At 41.2% G+C, this 18211-nt stretch overlaps 2 protein-coding genes across 2 annotated transcripts; one reads left to right on the top strand and one right to left on the bottom strand.

Annotated features, from left to right (window-relative positions):
• Positions 1 to 3589: 3589 nt before the first annotated feature.
• SEC61B (SEC61 translocon subunit beta) lies at positions 3590 to 8692 on the bottom strand. Its single transcript, XM_005153428.3, has 4 exons — positions 8579 to 8692; positions 8381 to 8478; positions 7919 to 8020; positions 3590 to 3923 (listed from the first exon to the last, which is right to left on the bottom strand). The coding sequence occupies exons 1-4, from the start codon at positions 8579 to 8581 to the stop codon at positions 3836 to 3838; spliced, it is 291 nt and encodes a 96-aa protein (XP_005153485.1). The 5' UTR covers positions 8582 to 8692; the 3' UTR covers positions 3590 to 3835.
• Positions 8693 to 8942: 250 nt separating this feature from the next.
• On the top strand, positions 8943 to 12006 carry ALG2 (ALG2 alpha-1,3/1,6-mannosyltransferase). The gene is made up of 2 exons (XM_034065764.1): positions 8943 to 9349; positions 10003 to 12006. The coding sequence occupies exons 1-2, from the start codon at positions 9017 to 9019 to the stop codon at positions 10903 to 10905; spliced, it is 1236 nt and encodes a 411-aa protein (XP_033921655.1). The 5' UTR covers positions 8943 to 9016; the 3' UTR covers positions 10906 to 12006.
• Positions 12007 to 18211: the final 6205 nt, after the last annotated feature.

Here is an 18211-nt window from a genome sequence, read left to right as displayed (position 1 = left end):
ACTGCTGTCATGGTGCAGTCTAATGAGGGTGTACCATCTTACATTTTCAGAGACACATCCTTTTGTATTTCTAAACTGATAAAGCACTGCACACATTTGCATACATCTGTTTTTACAGATACATATATAAGGCTGCAGTAATGGCATTATAACTTACTGCGAACAATACTGAAGAGAGCTTGCACTAGTTTATGTTATGTCTCATAGGCTCAAAGAGCTTAAGAAAGAGCTTGATATAGATGAGACATTGGAAAGAGCTGACAGTTTCTTCTTGGAGGGCAAAGTCAGAGTCTGATGTGATAAAAAATATCCTGTTGCAAGTGGGCCAAGTATGTATGGGACAATCATAAATTATACACTTGAACAACTGCCCTTCCCCTTGGTCCCTTCAAGAATGAAAAATCATGGAGAGTGATTATCAGAGGCACCGTACTTATCATGACACAATGCCAAAAGCTGAGGAGTTCACACACTGTATGCACACTACAAGAAGGTTGCCCAGATATAACCAACTGGATACCAGTAAATAGTGAAGCCTGGAGGTAGGAAAAATAAAAACCGATCTCTAACAAAGACTGTTTTTGTGTAGTACAGTCGGCATCTACAGAGCAAAAAGCAGTTCTGAAACATCAGAACTAATGAAGCTCACATGCACACAGATCCATAACTTGTCTGTGATTGACTGCAGTGTGCAAAAAAAAGGTGCAAGAGCAAAGATTAAAGCTTTTCCTATCATAAGGACATCTAAGTTGTCCACCTCTCCCCCTGTTCTCCATAGGTGACAAGTTAAAAGTGAGTTTTTGCTCAGAGGGAACTTCTACAGTCTCCCTCTTCCAACAGCTACCTATTCCACCCAACCCTCAAGAATATGGTCTTCCAGCTTCTATTCCTCTCTTAAATCAGACTGAAGTTAGCTCCTGGGCTCGGATTCATTGCTGGAGGATGGAGAGAAAGCTTAAGTGACACAGATGTTCTCATGTACAGCAGGACCTTTTTCTTATAAAACCCTTTAATCACCTGAGAAATAATGGAGCCTGAGGTTCCAATTTTTTTTAAGTCAAGAATAAAAGGTTCTTCTATATTAGCATATCTTCTACAGAAATACAAGTCCTTCCAGATTTCCTGAACCTCTGTCATTAAGGAGACATAGTAAAGCTCTTTGCAGACCTAGAGCCCTCTCTGGGACTTAAGTAAACTATAAAGATATTTACAATTTCTAACAGACATCTCAGCCAAGCTTGTATTTCACTCACATACAAATAGGCATAAAAATTCAGTCTTACTAATTCCTAGTTGTCTGATATGAAGCTTTGCAAACAACCATCCTTTTTTTTCCACCTATTTGTGAAAAGACTAGTTTCCTGTATTACAGGTTGGCTATTTATCTGCATTGCCATAATTTATTCATCCAGACCAAACAGAATTTCACACTCATTATTAGCCAAACTTCTCATAAGTCTCTGCAACCTGCATTTCTTTATCTGTCCTTCTGTGGGGCTGAAGTTTTGATAAACATCAATTGCAAGAATACAGAATTGTACAGGTCATGTACACAAAATGCTAAAAATATGAGCATGAATTATCTCATGCTTTTATGCTGATCATTAAAATGATCCCAAATTGAAAACATACAGTGGAGAAATCTGTCTTTATCACGTACAAGGAATATTAAAGCAAGCTGTGATATTTCAGCTAGCTGTGTCCAAATATCACTTCTTCCATGAATTAAAGCAGCAAGGGCTTTTCCAAACCGTAGAAAAGCACACACTTCCAAAATACAGAGTCAAGAAGTGGGAAGTAAATTGCGCAAAACTAGAGACATTAGACTCTGACAGCATATATAAAAACCTGATACAGGCAACTGTAAAACCCAAACTATTTAATCAGGAACAGCACTGTCAAAATAGTCATTTTCATATTACACTCAGCTGAATTAAATGTAGGCTGTGCAGCAGTAAGCCTCCCCCTTCCCCCCCCCCCCCCCTTTTCTTTTTCTAAGTTCATAGCTGATTTCAGTCTTTAGAAGCAGCCGGATAGCAGGTAAGTAAAAACACACAAAGCTTAAAATTGAGTTTCCTGATGTGGCAAAACTGCTCTTAGGACCAGAAGCATTTTGAAGAAAATTGTTTCCTGCTTGTTAAAAAACTGTATCATCAAGAGAAAAGGTTACCTATTTAGATATTACTGTTACCCATTAATCCTTTCCCTTACACTACTCGAATAAATGTACATTATTCCTTTCCCTTTGAGTTAGCAGCAGTCTGTCCACATTGTCAGTAGAACAACTGACTTGCATTTGGTCCTTTCTTAGCAGTCTTTCTTGCCTTAAAATGAAAACACTGACTGTACAGATTTTATTTTCTTGTTAGGCAAAGCATTTAAATGAGGTCCTTATCTCCACCTTCTAAAGTGGTAAAAAAATACTGTTTTATTTTCCCTCGTGTTTTTACCTCACTTCCATAGCAGCAAGTGATCTGTGGATCCTTTTCCCTTTGACACATGATTTATTTGGCTCAATTTCCACTGCTTTAGTGTATTCTGGTACCCCACTGCCTTTGAGTCACCAGAATTCCCTGTTGCTCAACCTTCAATCCCCTGAAAGCATAATCCTCCTACCATTATATTTTGTAAGACAATTTTCAACCCTCTACATTTACACTAGGCATTATGGCATAAGCATAGCTCAGAGCAATTATCCTGAAGCTTCTTCCTTTCAGAAGTAATCGTACTTTAAGAATTGCTTTAAAGATAGTGCATGAGAAAGGCTGCTTCTATGTGTCAGCAGTCAACACCTGTATCAAGGCTGCATAACCATGAACAGTTTTCCAATTACAAGCTGATATTCAAACATAAACTGTAACATGAACAACAGGCTAAAATAATTCTACCTAACTGTTTGGAAAGGCCTGATTTAGTTATCTGAATCTCAACACATCAGCAGTGAGAAACATCTGAAACACTAATGCACCAATATGTAAGTACCTTTAAAAAGAAGGAAGATATGTCTGAATGTTCAAAAGGCAAATAAAGAACATCACCCACAAGGAAACTAGAGACTTAACTGAAGAGCCACTTAACTGTATCTCAGCTTACTTGCATGTCCTGTTATCTAAAACAGCCATTGCTCTTCAAGTCCTCCCATTCAATTTTTAACTCAGTCTTCCTTGAAAGAGTCTGAACCTCCAAAAGAAACATGTCTTTGACAGTCGTGCAATTATTCTTTCTAAAATCAGTTAGGGGCCAGTTCATCCTGTCGTTCCCTCAGTGCAGTTTGAAAAACAAGCATACTTATATACTTTCATGTATAATGAACACCAAGTAAAGCTCAACTTGCATTTGGGAAATAAATGCAATAAACTCAGCTATTTTTCTGGAGTTAACAGAAAAACATGACCAGCTCAGCTAGTGTACCTCTGTTTTATTTCAACAGACATGTTTGTTCCTTCACCTGTTTGTGCACCTGATTTTGCCTCACACATTCACAAAAAACCCAACCAACCAAAGATCTCACATAAAATTATATAGCAATGTACAGAAGAATCTGGACTGTCAAATACAGGAATAGGAGGAAAAAATACAGTTAAAACTGTTTCTATTTCCATACACAACTTTTATTGAAGTTCCTGTATTCTAAGTGTACAGATACAAATATAAAATGACCCATGACAAACTTTAAACCTGCCCAAATAGCAAACTGAGAAATTAATTCAGTATTAGAGCCAAAGTTGACAGAACTTCAACAGATGATGGGAAGCTTCCCCAGTCTTTCTCCAAGAACAACCAGGATCCACCATATTTTTGGTCCATGATGTATGCTTTAAGCTGGCAGCTGAGTCTACGAACGAGTGTATTTACCCCAGATGTGCAGCATAAACACAGAAGCAATAAAAAGAAGACTCATGACCAAAACTGGAACAGGCCCACTAAAAATAAAGAAAAAAATGCATTAACATAAAAAAAGTTTGCTTTGTCCAAAGGCCAGTCATTATCAGCCAAGTGAACTCATCATTCACAACTGTATGAAAAAACTTATTCTGTTCCCACAGAAATACCTTAAAGTATTAGAAATGAGATATCCATCTCCATCAAAAACTGCTGCTGCCCATTTTTGAAGATAGTTTTACACATCCTAATTGCTACATAACTAAAAAGCACAATATATAATAAAAACATAAAAATCACTCATTTAAAAAGCCATTAATGGTTCATTATTACTCAATGTTGTGCAAACAATCTCTGGAAAATTATCAACTGCATTTACTACTTGGATAACCACCTGAGCAGAGATGTAGTCAGATTCAAAAACCAACAGAGTCCTCTAGCGGCTAGTAAAATTTTGGCATAAGATTCCCATTAGCTTTTTTTTTTCTCCAGAGGTTTCATTTCTTGTGGAAACAATGGCAACAGTGGGTGAGAAACAGAGACTTTTTTTTCTTCAGAAAGATACAGAGAATGACAAAGTTAACTCCACCATTAAATCATTACTCAAAATGTATAAATTAACAAATTTCTGAACTTTTTCCTCTGCATTATTATATTGTTTAGAAATTATATGGTATTGTTTTTAAAAGCCAGTTTAATCTTAGCATGGTGAGAGATTAAATCAGCTGTTTCACACTGTGCTAGGATACTGTTATCTGCACTATTACAAAATTACATGCACTCAGCACTGGTTCATACCATTCACTTCATATAATCTCACTTCTGATTTTCAACATGAATTCTGTTATCCAGCCTGGACTAACTGGATCCTTCAGGTTACTGTTTACAAGCAGGTGTTACTTGAATACAAAGTTAGAAAGGAGCTGAAAGTGGATGGAAACAATTTACTAACATATTTTTCTATGAGATGATGGTCCATGTACTTCAAGAATTCATAACCGTAATCTTATATTGAGTTTTAAAATTAATTTATTATCCACCATGGATTTATTGGGGTATGGAGAACCCTGAACAGACACAAAGCATTTATCACATAAACCAGTAACAAAACGTGCAAAATAAAAAAGTAAAATACACATGCACAGTGACTACATAAGCAACTCCTACCAAGGAAGCTTGTTTCAGCAAGCAACAGAATGTACTTCTCGATCCCCAGTGTTTTATACATATTTGAAATGTATGTTCTCCACAATATAAATTGCAATGACACCAGGTACACGAAATCTTATACTGTACCTGAATTACTATTTAATCCCTTTGAGCTTTCAATAGTAGTAACATGCAAGCTACTCTTTGCTGAAAGCACATGGGAATAGAGGAGCACCACTAACCAAAACAGAGCAACACAGAAATAAACAAGCGAAGGTTGTTTGTATGTTTGTTGGATGTTTGGTTGGTTTAAGTTTTTCTAACTTGCAGATGACAAAATAAACAGTTTTCCAATACTGGCATGTATCTTATTCCCTCCAGTCCCAAAGAGGAATTGCTGAAACCTTGCCATTCTCCTCCATACACCTGATTCTTCTCCACACACCATGAAGTTTAAATAAACAGATTCAAGCACCTCTAAGAGTTGACACTGATCATTCTGAGAATGTCTTTTATAAGGTTGTATACTATATCACAAGCCCAAACTGATTCTCCACCCACAGGAAACACTGCCAATAGCTCTTGAAACAAGAAAGCACAGACAAAACACAGGAACCATAGGTATCAATTGCCACAGAAAGGGCAACAAGTTTGGGTTTAGTCTTCCTTGCAAAGTATACAATGCTCGATCTGAGTTTTAAAGAGAAAAATATTGTATCCCAATCTCAACCAGATTCCCCGCAGCTCCCTTTCACTAGTATTATTTTTAGAGGTATTCCTTTGTTCTAGAATCTTGTACTACAGATAAATGTACTTTCCTGAGGCAAACCAAACTTGCTTGTTCAATATGCTCTTCATTTCTGATGTTGAGTACCGCTTCTAAATGACTAAAATATAACTATGCAGAATATAAAATCATAATTAGCATGAAATAGCCTGTTCTCAGGTGGTTTTATGTTGGTTCTTTTCCATAGTAATTTCAAGATCCCATATTTTGAACATCAGGATTAGAATAGAACACCATCACACTAAGCATCACTGCTGTATGAAGTAGGAGTCACATTTTTAAAAACTTCAGCTGAAGCACTTGACTGAGGCAACCACAACCCCTCTATAACCTGCATTTATTTTTAAACCTACCAAACAGGACAAAGAACATAACAATTGGTGGTTATGGAAAAAAACACACGTAGAAAAATACATGGAAATCCCTAAGAAAGTAGGTTGCTCCCAAGCCATAGAATCATAGAATAGTCGGTTCAGAAGGTGCTACATCCGGTGTGCAGCTAACTTGTAAAACCAAACCACTTTTATAGATTTCTTTCTTCCATTAAAAGCCTGACCATACAGCTACCCATGGCAGCCTGCAGTAAAATCCCCAACCAAGTAAGCAAACAACAAAAAATACCACAAAAAAAAAACCCAAACGACACTCCCAGTGTTCCAACACCTCAAAATTTAGAACCAGTGTTGCAATGTAAATAGAAGGGAAAAATCTACTTACTGACCTGCTTTTACTGAAGTTTAGAACAATTAATTGGTAATTCAACATCAAAAGTGATACCAAAGGATTCACAATGAAACTTACTAAACTTGGTAAAGCTGCTTTGACAGCTTGTACCACAGCTTGTATCACAGTATTTAAAAATATAGAAATCTACCTGACAATAAGAACACTTCTGTTTTTTCTCAGATTGGTTTTATTAACTTTTAATTGAGCTTTAGTAGACCAAACAACATGGAAAACTGTTGCCTTTGCCTATCTGCACAGATTTACTCTAGAACACTAGTACTGTTCTTCGGCTTTTTCTTTTCTTAAACTTGCCTCCTTTTTGGATTCAGAATGGAGAAAACAAAACCTGAAGTAGCAGAGCACCACTGCTTTAATGGTTTGCTTTTTAAAGATTTTTTTTTTTAGAGTCAAGCACATTAGAAAACAAAAAAAAAACGTAAGAGCTTCTGAGGAAGGATTACGCACAGAACAATCACTACCTAGACTATCACAAGCCCTTCCCCAAATGTTCTGTTTGCATAGCTAGCAGCAGTCCCCTTAAAGGGCTCCAAAATAAAATACTAATGGATTCTCTTTAACCCAGTAAGACCAAGAGGCCAATAAGTATAACTCTACAGGAAGCACAAACACCCACTGAGGGTATGATTTAGCATGCATCCATCAGCTGATATACACACCTTCCACCTTTGTCATTCAAGTATCTGGCTGTACAGCTAGTTTGGGAAAGTGATCTGATTGACTCAAAACAGCCAAAAAGTAAAAATTGGGCTCTCCTTACAGCCTAAGGGACAGTACCACCATTATTTGACCATAATCTTGGAATAAACACCTTGTAAAAATAGAGATATACCAGAATGCTATTTGCTGTGCAAGCTTATATAAAATAATTTATCTTCAGCTCTTCAATAAAAACACCTGAGATTCTGCAAGCACACAGCATACCAGTTATGTTTTCAAGTGGATTGCAAGCTCATGATATATCTATTAATATAGAAAAAAAACCCAGAAGTTTTAACTAAAAGATAACAAAAACATGCAAAAAGATGCCTGAATTCACTGTGCCAAATAATCTTTCCCAGCTTTAAAGAGACTGCTTACAGTCTTCAATGACCATTTAATGCAAGACTAGGCAGTTACAAAATATAACTTGTACTTACCTTTAAAAGCTATTATAAACTTTATAAACTTCAGAAGCACCTCTCCAGGTTTACATATTAAGTAAAATACTTTGTTCCAAATCTAAGCATCCATCAATTCAGCATGTTTTCCCATGCAGACCAAAACACTGATGTCTCAGTTCAAAGACTGAAAGATTACAGAAGCAGATAAAATACACAGACCCCATGCCTACCACCACCCGTACACCCAACTTACACTTTGAGCCCTGGAGAGTCCTCAGTGTAGAATCGCCACATCCCACCAGTGCCTGTGGATGTGGCACGGCCTGCACTTCTTGTCCCGCAGCTGGCATTTTTCCTTTAGGGTACAACAGAATGAAACAAAGACCAAAACGCATTAGTAGTCTGGCAGCTTCTAGCACTAAGCACCCCAAGAGACTGTGAAGAAGGAAGACACTTGCATGAGACCGTACAGTTAGGCAAGTGGAGGATATCAGCCTATGCAACCAGACAAGCCGAGGGCACGATGGTTGGCACAGCACCTCCTAGGGCTACAGGCGGGTGCACCGAGGCCCGGTGACGGCTCCCACCGGAGCCCTGCCCGCACATCCCGCGGAAGCACACGGCTCAGCCCCTCTGCCCACCGCTGGAGGGGTCCAGCCCCCAAATGCAAACGACGGCGGCAGAGAAAGAGAGCTGCCGCACTCTGAGCACCTACCTCTGCCGGACAGTGGAGCCCGCCGCGCGTGGAGCCACGGCCTTGCTGGGAGAGCGGCCGGAGGAACCGACGCTCGTAGCGCTGGGGTTGGGCCCGGGCTGCGGGAAAAGGAGAGAGCAGGGGCAGGGTAAGGGGCGGCGGACACAGCCAAGGGACAAGAGCCGCCTCAGCCGCCCCCTGCCTTGGGCAGAACCTCACCATGGCGGCAGTACCGACGCTGGCTCAGGACCCGGCACAACTTCACACACGCTCCCAAACGGCTGCTCCGGCCACGTCCGTACCCGCAGCAAGCCCCACCCCCACCGCGCCTCCCGGGACCCTGCGGCTGTCTGAGGTAATGCCTGAGCAGCGCTGGCCTCTTTTCACTCCCTACCCTGCTCCTTAGCCCTTTCCGAGAGAAAAGACTCTCCGTAATTCCTCGAGAGAGTTCTCTCCCTCACCAGCGACCAGGTCGGGCCAGCCAAGTGGAGAACTCATGGGGCGAAGCGGCAGGCAGCGCCGGGACAGCCTGACGGGAGGGTGAAAGGCAGGGCCCGGGAAGAAGGCTGACGTGTCCTGCAGCGGCCGCTGGGCTGCGCATGCGCCTAGCTGTGCAGTGCGTGGCGGAGCCGGGCCGCTGGTCCTATCTCGGCCGCTATGGCAGCGGCGGAGGAGGGTGGTGGGGAGAGCCCGTCCGTGCTGTTCCTGCACCCGGACCTGGGGCTGGGCGGGGCGGAGCGGCTGGTGGTGGACGCGGCGTTGGCGCTGCAGGCGCGGGGCTGCCGGGTGCAAATCTGGACGGCGCACTACGACGCCGGGCGGTGCTTCGCGGAGACGCGCGGCCTGTCGGTGCGACAGGCCGGCGGGTGGCTGCCGCGCAGCCTATGGGGCCGCGGGCACGCGCTCTGTGCCGCCCTGCGCATGGCCTTCGTGGCGCTCTACATCCTGCTGCTCAGCGGAGAGTGGGCCGACGTCTTCGTCTGCGACCAGGTGCGGGGCCGGGCTGGGCGGAGGTCGCCGCTGCGGGGTGCGGGTGGGTAACGGGGCAGCTGTAGGGAGAGGCAGCGGCTGCTGCGGGTCCCCCACCCCTGTCCTCGGTGGTGGGCCTTGCAAAAGAAAGTGCATGGGGAAGTCCCAGGGCGGGGGGGGTTGGCGGCCTCGCAGGCCGAGGTTGGGGAAGAAATGCAGAGCTACAGCGGGAGGTACTGAGTGAGAGTGCAGTTTCATGTGGAGGGGAAAAAGGAGAAGGCTAGAGTGATAGGACGAGGGGTTATGGGTTCAGTCTTAAACAGGAGGAGTTCAGGGTAGATGTAAGGAAGAAGTTCTTTACTGTGAGGGTGGTGAGGCACTGGAATGGGTTGCCAAAGGAAGTTGAGAGTGCTCCATCCCTGGCGATGTTCAAGGCTGGGTTGGGCAGGGCCTTGGGTGACATGGTTTAGTGTGAGGTGCCCCTGCCCATGGCAGGGGGGTTGGAACTAGATGATCTTAAGGTCCTTTCCAGCCCTAACTATTCTATGATTTTAAGGTATTTGGCTTGTAAAAGACTGACATTCAGGGTATGGCTTTGAAATCCTGTGCACAGCAGCAGCACTAAACCAAATGATGATTGTCTCCTCTTGTCCTGTCTCTCCTGGTTGCACTAGGTGTCTGCTTGTATTCCTGTACTCAGACTGGCCAGAACTCGTAAGAAGGTTTTGTTTTACTGTCACTTTCCTGATCAGCTTCTGACCAAGAGAGAATCTGTCCTAAAGCGCATCTACAGATTACCGCTAGACTGGCTAGAAGAGTACACAACTGGCATGGCAGACTGTATTGTTGTGAACAGCAGGTTTACCGCCAGTGTGTTCAAGGACACGTTTAAGTCCTTATCTCACATAAACCCAGATGTCCTCTACCCATCACTCAACATCAGTAGCTTTGAAACGGTTGTTCCTGCAGACGTAGCTGACTTGATACCAAAAAAGAAGAAGTTCTTGTTTCTTTCCATTAATAGGTATGAGAGAAAAAAGAATCTAGCGTTGGCTCTTGAAGCTTTGCATGAGCTTCGAGGAAGACTTGATTCTCATGAGTGGAGCGAAGTTCACTTGGTTATAGCAGGTGGTTATGACAAAAGAGTTCTGGAAAATGTGGAACACTATGAAGAGCTGAGGAGACTTGCAGCCAAGCTTAATGTTAATGACTGTGTCACTTTTCTGAGATCCTTCTCAGATGAACAGAAAATCGCTCTTTTTAGTAACTCTATATGTGTGCTTTACACACCAAGCAATGAGCATTTTGGCATTGTCCCTCTGGAGGCAATGTATATGAGATGTCCAGTTATAGCGGTTAATTCAGGTGGTCCTTTAGAATCAGTCCTGCATAATGTTACAGGATTTTTGTGTGATCCTCTGCCAACACAATTCTCTGAGGCCATGGAAAAAATTGTAAGAGATCCTCTCTTAAAGGACACAATGGGAACAGCTGGGAGAGCCAGAGTTATGGAAAAATTTTCCTCAGAAACATTCAAGGAACAGCTGTACCAATACATATGCAGATTAACACAATAAACTTACATGCCCATATTATATTTTACTGCTTTGTATCTCTCGTTTGTGTAGGGGACTGGTATTTATTGTGACTATGATGAAGAATCTGAGACATACGAATTTCTGCATTATTCTTGTGTTGCCTTCTGTCACTTGATACAAAGAACAGCCAAAACGTCCCCTACTGCCTCATCAGAAGGTTGAAATTTTCATGCAGTAGGCTGGTCTGCCCTTGCAGTTCTTTTGTGTACGGTGCCTTGAAAAAATGGGTAGTTATATGGCAGTCACTAGGAATTTTCTGGACCTTAAATACTATACAAAATGCGATCCTGTACAAATCCACATTTTGTAAATGGCTAAGACAAGTGCCATTTTATTTTTATGTATTTAAAATGTTCAAGAATACTTTTTAAGTAAAAAACTTATCTCAGCTGAAGTATGGAAAGACTTTCACAGCCAACTGCATGTTTTAAAAAACAACACTATTGGGTATGAATTGTATGGTTTTAAAATGATTGAGCTTTTACTGCTCTTAAATTGCGTCATGTAGTCACAATGGGTGTCATAAGTGTGCAGGTGTGAGCAGGAGGAAACAGACTAGAATAAAACCAGGGACATTAGACTACCTTATGCAAAAACATTAGTACTGAAATCCTGTGCCTATGCAGATATCTGTAGTGCTTGGGGCTGTAATTTTACTTTGAGATTTCCTTTGTAGAGAGTTAAATGATATGCCCTCTATTTAACATTTCCTTCTAAATGATGGCACACTTTAAAAAGGTGTTAACACAGAGCAGACAATAAAGACATTTTATTTTGCCTGGTTTAGTGATAACTTTTTGGTATAACTTTTCTGAATAATGTAGCTGGGGGATACATTCCTCCTAATGTAGTGACTGCACATATGACAGTAATTTGACTTCCTCATTTCTTGAAATCACATTTTATCCATAAAATGCAATTTTGTAGTCTAAGTTCTACAATTTGTCTTTAAAATAGTTTCAGGCATTCTCACATTTAGTACTTCACAGCAAAGAGGCCAGTCTTCTCATCACTTAGGACTGCAACCTAGGTCTCAGTAGAAGGCTTTTATTTAAAGTCAAATAAAGAAAGATCCTCCAAGTGTGTCTTTGTCTTTAATCAGGAATTTGGGGGGCTATAATGCTTATTCGTTGTAAGTTGGGAGCAGGTGGTTTCAGAGGCCCTATATCCAACATTTCTGTTCATGTCAGAAGAACTGGCAAGCCTCAGTCTATCATCTCTTGCCTGTTCCAGCATTTGTGTTTCTTCCCCACCCCTTAAAGTTTTCCTAAATCTTTGTGCAACTTTTTCAGGATAGGGGTAGCAATGAGTGACTGAAGGGCCTTCAAGACATGTTTGGCCTAGGTTTTAAGATCCACTTAGAAGGTGCAGCCTGGTTGGAGCTAGTTCCTGTGGTTGCTTAGTTGATGTTACATCCTCCTCTCCAGGTTGCACTGAGTTAATATGGAGCCTAAGGCACATACCAGTGCACACTTACCAGCATAGCTGCAGTGGTAGCTCTGTTTATGTTCAAATCATGGCTACCAGCCCTTTCCCGAGTTGTGTTACTGGTTGGCATGTGCCTAGCCCTCCTGGTTATCACTGGGACAGTCAACAGAATTTTTCCTTCTTGGATACTGGGGCCTGATCTGTGACATCGCTGTCCTGTGATGGGGTCACCTTTGGACTGTCATTCCTTGTAGAGCAGCCCATCTTGCTGTTTCCTGACATGTACCTTGGGCCATCTCAAGACCTGAGCTGAATCTCATGGGCTTGCCATCAGCTGCAGGTAAACCTAAAATTCCTGCAGGAACTATGGTCAGTGCATAGAAGCATGGCATAGCACTTCAGGCTGCTTTAAGATCTCTTGCTCCCCATCTCAAGCGACCTGATGTAGTGGAATGTATCCCTGCTCATTGTAAGAAGGTTAGGCTAAGATGATCTTTAAAGGTCTCTTCCAATCCAAGTCACACCATGCTTCTATGATCTTCCAGAACCATTCAGTGGGGACTGGGTGATGGTATCAGGATTTTTTAGTCAATTGTGGCTAATCTTTGCAGAATATCCAGGGGTTGTATATCCCAAGGGACATTAGATGCTCAGCCATAATAATCTTAGCTCTCGGGGCACCCTAAGAGTAGATTGTGACCATGTGGAAGACAAGGGCCCTGTGCTCCAAAACCTGATGACTGATTTGGAACAGTTGTGGGGTGATCACAACTGCCCTTTCACTACTGCTGTTTTAGAGATCTACACAATTAAAGAGAAGCACCTCCATCATGGGATGACAAGCGCCCCCAAATTTTACACGTCAGCATGATGTAGGGGATATCAAGTACATTTTGTTGTGCTGTCTCTAGACCACCACAATACAAGAAAACAAGGCTCACCAGTGTTGAGCTTCCAAAATGGCAGGTTTCTAAAGCAATAATTATTTGTACCTGTTTTGAACCTGGTTCAGAAATCCATAGTCTTTGTGTGTATCCTTCCTCCTCTCTCTATTCTTTAAATAAAAATTTACTTAAGAGTGTTTTATTTAAATTGCAAATGCCTTGTGCAGTCTGTTGTCCAAAGAAATATTAAGTACTGGACAGGTACAATTAAATAAATTATCATTAGCCTACAAGAAAATTAAAGTTTTAGATTTAGATCCCACCAGTGTAGTGTGAAGGATGATGCAACAAGAAGAAAATGGTTGCAAGGAAGAATTCATGTCCTATGCTCCCCATGTTTGCAAATCCTTCTACCTTCAAGTGCAATCCAGATACATGAAAAGAAGCCAAATAAAAAAGTTGTTTAAAGCTTTTGGACAAATAAGGGTAGAGTATGTACTGGTGTGAACAAAGGGAGGCAAAGAGAGAGGTAATGAGGTTTTAGAGTTTCTTCACTTACAAATACTGTGGGCTGGGAAGTGGAAACCCACTGTTTTCTTTCTTCAATTTACCTTTAGTACCTGTAGTAAATAAGCCACAAACAATTTCATATGCATAATTTTTATACACTCTTTTCAGATTATTGAAAAACCAATGGGAAAACCACCAATTTCAGGGTTAAACCCGCCTGCTAATGCTGTTTTTTTTTTCCTCCCATCACCCCTTCCATTACTATTTTTTACAATTTCACACAATATAACAAATTTATAGATTTTACCATTCACAAAGAGTCTATAAAAACCTCTTGCTACATGATCGTATTGCTAAACTTGATTCCTTTTTATTATGGCTTTATTATTCTTCCTCATGGATGAAATGGCAGATACATTTTGAATTGTAATTTATTATACAGTTAATATCACAGGGGTATTTTAAATGAAACAGTAACTGTAGAATACTGAAAAATTATAGTATTATGAAAAGAGTGTATGCAATAGCGTGAATGTTAACACAAATAGTAGAGAAAGAAATAGACATTTTAATTAGAGTTACCTTCATCTGCTTTTATAGAGAAATTAGAACATGTTACCCAACAAGAAATAAATCAGAGGTGATATATTGATGTGCAGTTCTTCAGTGGCAGTTATTTTATGCCTGAGATAAACTGAGGTGATTCCAGATTTTTACACTGTTAGTCATATGGGAAGACCAACAAGTTTGACCTCATGAACTCTGAAACAAATCTATTAACATTATGGTATCTTTATGACTCCAATTCCTGTGCACTGAAAGAGAAGAAAAATGTAACGATTGAGGAAACGAAAGTAAAAATCAGTTGGAGTTGTTTTACATGGGCAAAGGGAACAAGTTTTAAAGCCCTTATCTAAGACAATCAATTGCTGGGAAATCAGCCTTCGAACGACCTACACCACAACTGCAGGCACATACCATACTTTAATGAACTTTTCTCCTCACAATTATACACAGAATTCCTGCATAACAAGATTTGTAAAAGACAACAAATTGAGAAGCCCTCTTCAGTTATTCCCAAGCAAAAGTAAAAAGCAAACAAATCAACCAAACAAAGCATAATTCTTAGTTGCATCTCTAAGTATTTGCAAGTGTGTAAAACAAATCACAGGAGCATCACACCTCTGATTTATTCTTTTTCAATCTTGATTCTCACCTAGGATTAGCCCTGTAACTAAAACTACCCCAGAATGAGGTGCTATGTGAAATAACCAACCTAGTAATTGCAGGAAGAGATTCAACCATCAGCTCCTGTAGGAATGCAGGATAAGAGTACAAAGAAATAAGGAAGAACAAAGCCTGTCAGGAATGTATCTCTCATTGGCACCCCTCATTTGGAACCTGAAACATCAGACAGACCTTTTTGCCTCCTTCACCCTTAAAAAAAAACCCTTTTCTTAATCAAGTAAAACCCAAGAACACTAACATGGCAAGGGACTGCTCAGAGGGACCTAGTGACTGGAGCCTAGCAGAACATTTGACCCTCACCAAGGTGAGAAAGGTCCAGACAGAGCTCCTCCAGGGTCAGCGCAGGTAATGCAGCAGATGAATGAAGATGCCTGATGCTCTAATGGGGGCTTATCAGCAGTCAGGGACAATGAAGCTCTTTGGTGCTAATGGAGGAACCAGCACTCATATAGGCCGGGAAGAAGTCCAGAGCTACCTCAATCCCCACCTATGTCAGTTTCCCTCCACTCAATCCTTTCTCTTGCTTCTCACTACCTGTGCAGATCCAGTCAGGATAGAGTTAGACTGTCAGGGAGCAGCAAAGGCCATTTGGTTACCAAAGGACAGGGAGCCAGGACCACTGTGTAATAATGAGGTGGGCATCCCACAGTATTCCTGCAAGGTGAGCCAGACAGGCCTGAAGATGTCAGGATGTGGGAATTGCCAAGCATAGCTGTTGCACAGCTGTGAACTTACCTCAACAGAAAGGGAACCATCTCTAGGCGAATGGCTGTATCAGCTGGGTGAATGAACTATCTGTGGAGCTGTTGGTCCCCAAGTTAATAAAAAGAATGGAAATATACCAGCATGGGTCAGCCCAATGTAGAGTATAAAATGCAAACAGCAAACAGGAAGAACTCTGAAGAGATATACAGGCTTGAGTGGCTTTCAACCCACATGTTCCTTCCCAGAGGGTGGGAACATCCATGTTCATGATAGTGAATGTATTATAGAGATTAGTAATAAAATCGCATTTGTATTGTGACTCAACTGCACATTACAGTTCCAAAACTCTCCCAAGAATGGTATGTACTTGAGTTGTGATTTAAGGACATGCTGTATCACTCTGATAGATCAAAATCCCATGTAACACAAGATAACTTTAAAAACCAGTAGGCTTGTTGTTAAACATTAAATTCTTCATGCATGGAATATGTAAAAGAACCTGGTCAAAGAGTAGCATGTGACCTGTGAGGAGAGGCTGAGGGAAGTAGGCTTGTTAATAGCAGCCTTCCAGTTCTTGTAAGGGGTTACTGGAAAGGAACAAGGCTCTTCACCCTAGGGCCTCATAGGCTGACAAGAGCCAAAGGGCACGTATCATAGAATCATAGAACCATAGAATCATAGAATCATATAATAGGGTTGGAAAGGACCTTAAGATCATCTAGTTCCAACCCTCTCTAATCAAGGAAGGTTCCTATTAGATATTAGGGTCACCATGAGAACAGACAAGCCATGAAGCCAGCTGCCCAGACAGAGTGCACAGTCTCCATCTTTGGAGGTTTTCAGGACCTGACTCTATAAAGCCTTGAGCAGCCTGATCTAGTCTCATAGCTGACCCTGCTTTGAGCGGGAGGATGGACTCTGGCCAGAGAGTCTGAGTGGAGTACCTCAGAAGTCACTGTTAGGTCCAATAGGATTCAACATCTTTGTCAACAATCTGGACGATGGTATTGAAGTTGTCATCACAAAGTTTGCACATAACAGAAGGCTGGGAGGAGGTATATATATGCTGAAAAGCAGAACCATCACAGACAGAAGTCTGGGCAGTCTGGAAGAATGAGCCAAGAACTGAAGATATCAAAGATAAATATAAACCCCACATTTTCGGACAGAATAATCCCAATCAGCAGTACAGGCTGGAGTCTGACTGGCTTGGAAGGAGTTGTCTAGTGACTTTAAATAAACCCTTTCCATGTGCACTGTCCACAGCTATTGAGCAATCAGCTAATTCCATTTATCTACAATGGCTATATTCTGACACTGTGAGAAGTCCCAGTGGTCTGAAACTAGGATCTGGAAGTGATACTAACAAACAGGACTAGCTATTCCTGCTTGAAGCATGGGAACAAAATGTGAAGAAAGCCTCTGGAGGGACCCACCGGATATCACTGTATGAATGGAGGTTATTTGCTACTGCTTCCCAGGTTTCAACCTGTTCCTCACCTTTACATGTAGCAAGCACAATGTCATGCTTCTGTGTTGAACTTTTGCTTTGCAGATAATTAGCAGCAAAAAAAAGAAACACTAGATAGGAAAATACAGTTGTCCTTTTTTTTTCCTGGTTCTGTTGATTATGCTGCTTTCCTCTTTGCATGATAACATGGGCTTACCAGTAGCACTAGAATGTGGGTTCTACAAGCTTACTGCAGAGTAAAAAAAAACCATAAAGTCTTCTTCCTCTCAGCACAGTTACATTATGAGAACTGTTCTTCTTAGTGCTAAAATAACACTAAAAGCCAAAAATAGGTTAAATAAATGGTTTGGCAAATAGGTCGATTTAAAATTGATGGTCCAAATACAGTCTCTGCTTAGAAAGTCCATCAATAACTGGTGCTTAGGAGCTGGAAACTGTACTAGGTAACATGCAAATAATGCTAGACGTAAGCATCTGCTGTCAGGCACTGCTGAAAACAGAATATAAATACAATCTGAACTTTGATCCGTATTCAGACCTCTTCTGTCTTGGGCAGAAGCTTTATCCATAAGTATCCCAAAACATGGAAAAAATGGATCAAGAAGGCACCCAAAAAGCATATGCAGTGCTTAAAGGACATGAAAATAGAGAACACCCTTCCTGAAAGTGTTCCTGTCCCATGGAAAACCTATGCATCATCATAAACAGCAATACACCAAAAGAATTCTGCTGAAAGGGGATGTTTAATTCATCCAGTCCTAGTGTCTGTTTTAATAATACTTAAAGGAGAGCATGCTTTGTCACCTGTTCCAGCAGCATCTAATTTTCTGCATAGAAATATTCTTCTAACACTTCAGCATGAATGCAAGACAAGAAATTGGCACTTTTAAATTAAGCTACCAATCTGTGACATACTGTGAATAAATTGAACGGTATCGCGAAACTTCATCTATGAATTTTTGATCACTGAAGCTATATGAAAGTTCATGACAGGTGACAGGGTAAAATTCCCCAGCTTGCATTCCTACTGTATTCCATA

Source organism: Melopsittacus undulatus, chromosome 1, assembly GCF_012275295.1.
Source record: "Melopsittacus undulatus isolate bMelUnd1 chromosome 1, bMelUnd1.mat.Z, whole genome shotgun sequence".
In the NCBI taxonomy this organism is placed as follows: Eukaryota; Metazoa; Chordata; class Aves; order Psittaciformes; family Psittaculidae; genus Melopsittacus; species Melopsittacus undulatus.
The sequence above is the reverse complement of the archived record's forward strand: the minus strand, read 5'-3'. Positions and strand labels throughout refer to the sequence as shown.

What these genes read in the sequence shown, in the direction of transcription:
- SEC61B (XM_005153428.3), bottom strand. An exon ending in GGCTCCACTGTCCGGCAGAG is followed by an intron (nt 8,021 to 8,380) that starts GTAGGTGCTCAG and finishes TGTACCCTAAAG; the next exon opens with GAAAAATGCCAGCTGCGGGA. An exon ending in GACTCTCCAGGGCTCAAAGT is followed by an intron (nt 3,924 to 7,918) that starts GTAAGTTGGGTG and finishes CTTTATTTTTAG; the next exon opens with TGGGCCTGTTCCAGTTTTGG.
- ALG2 (XM_034065764.1), top strand. Translation starts at nt 9,017, where the DNA reads ATGGCAGCGGCGGAGGAGGGTGGTGGGGAGAGCCCGTCCGTGCTGTTC. An exon ending in ACGTCTTCGTCTGCGACCAG is followed by an intron (nt 9,350 to 10,002) that starts GTGCGGGGCCGG and finishes TGGTTGCACTAG; the next exon opens with GTGTCTGCTTGTATTCCTGT.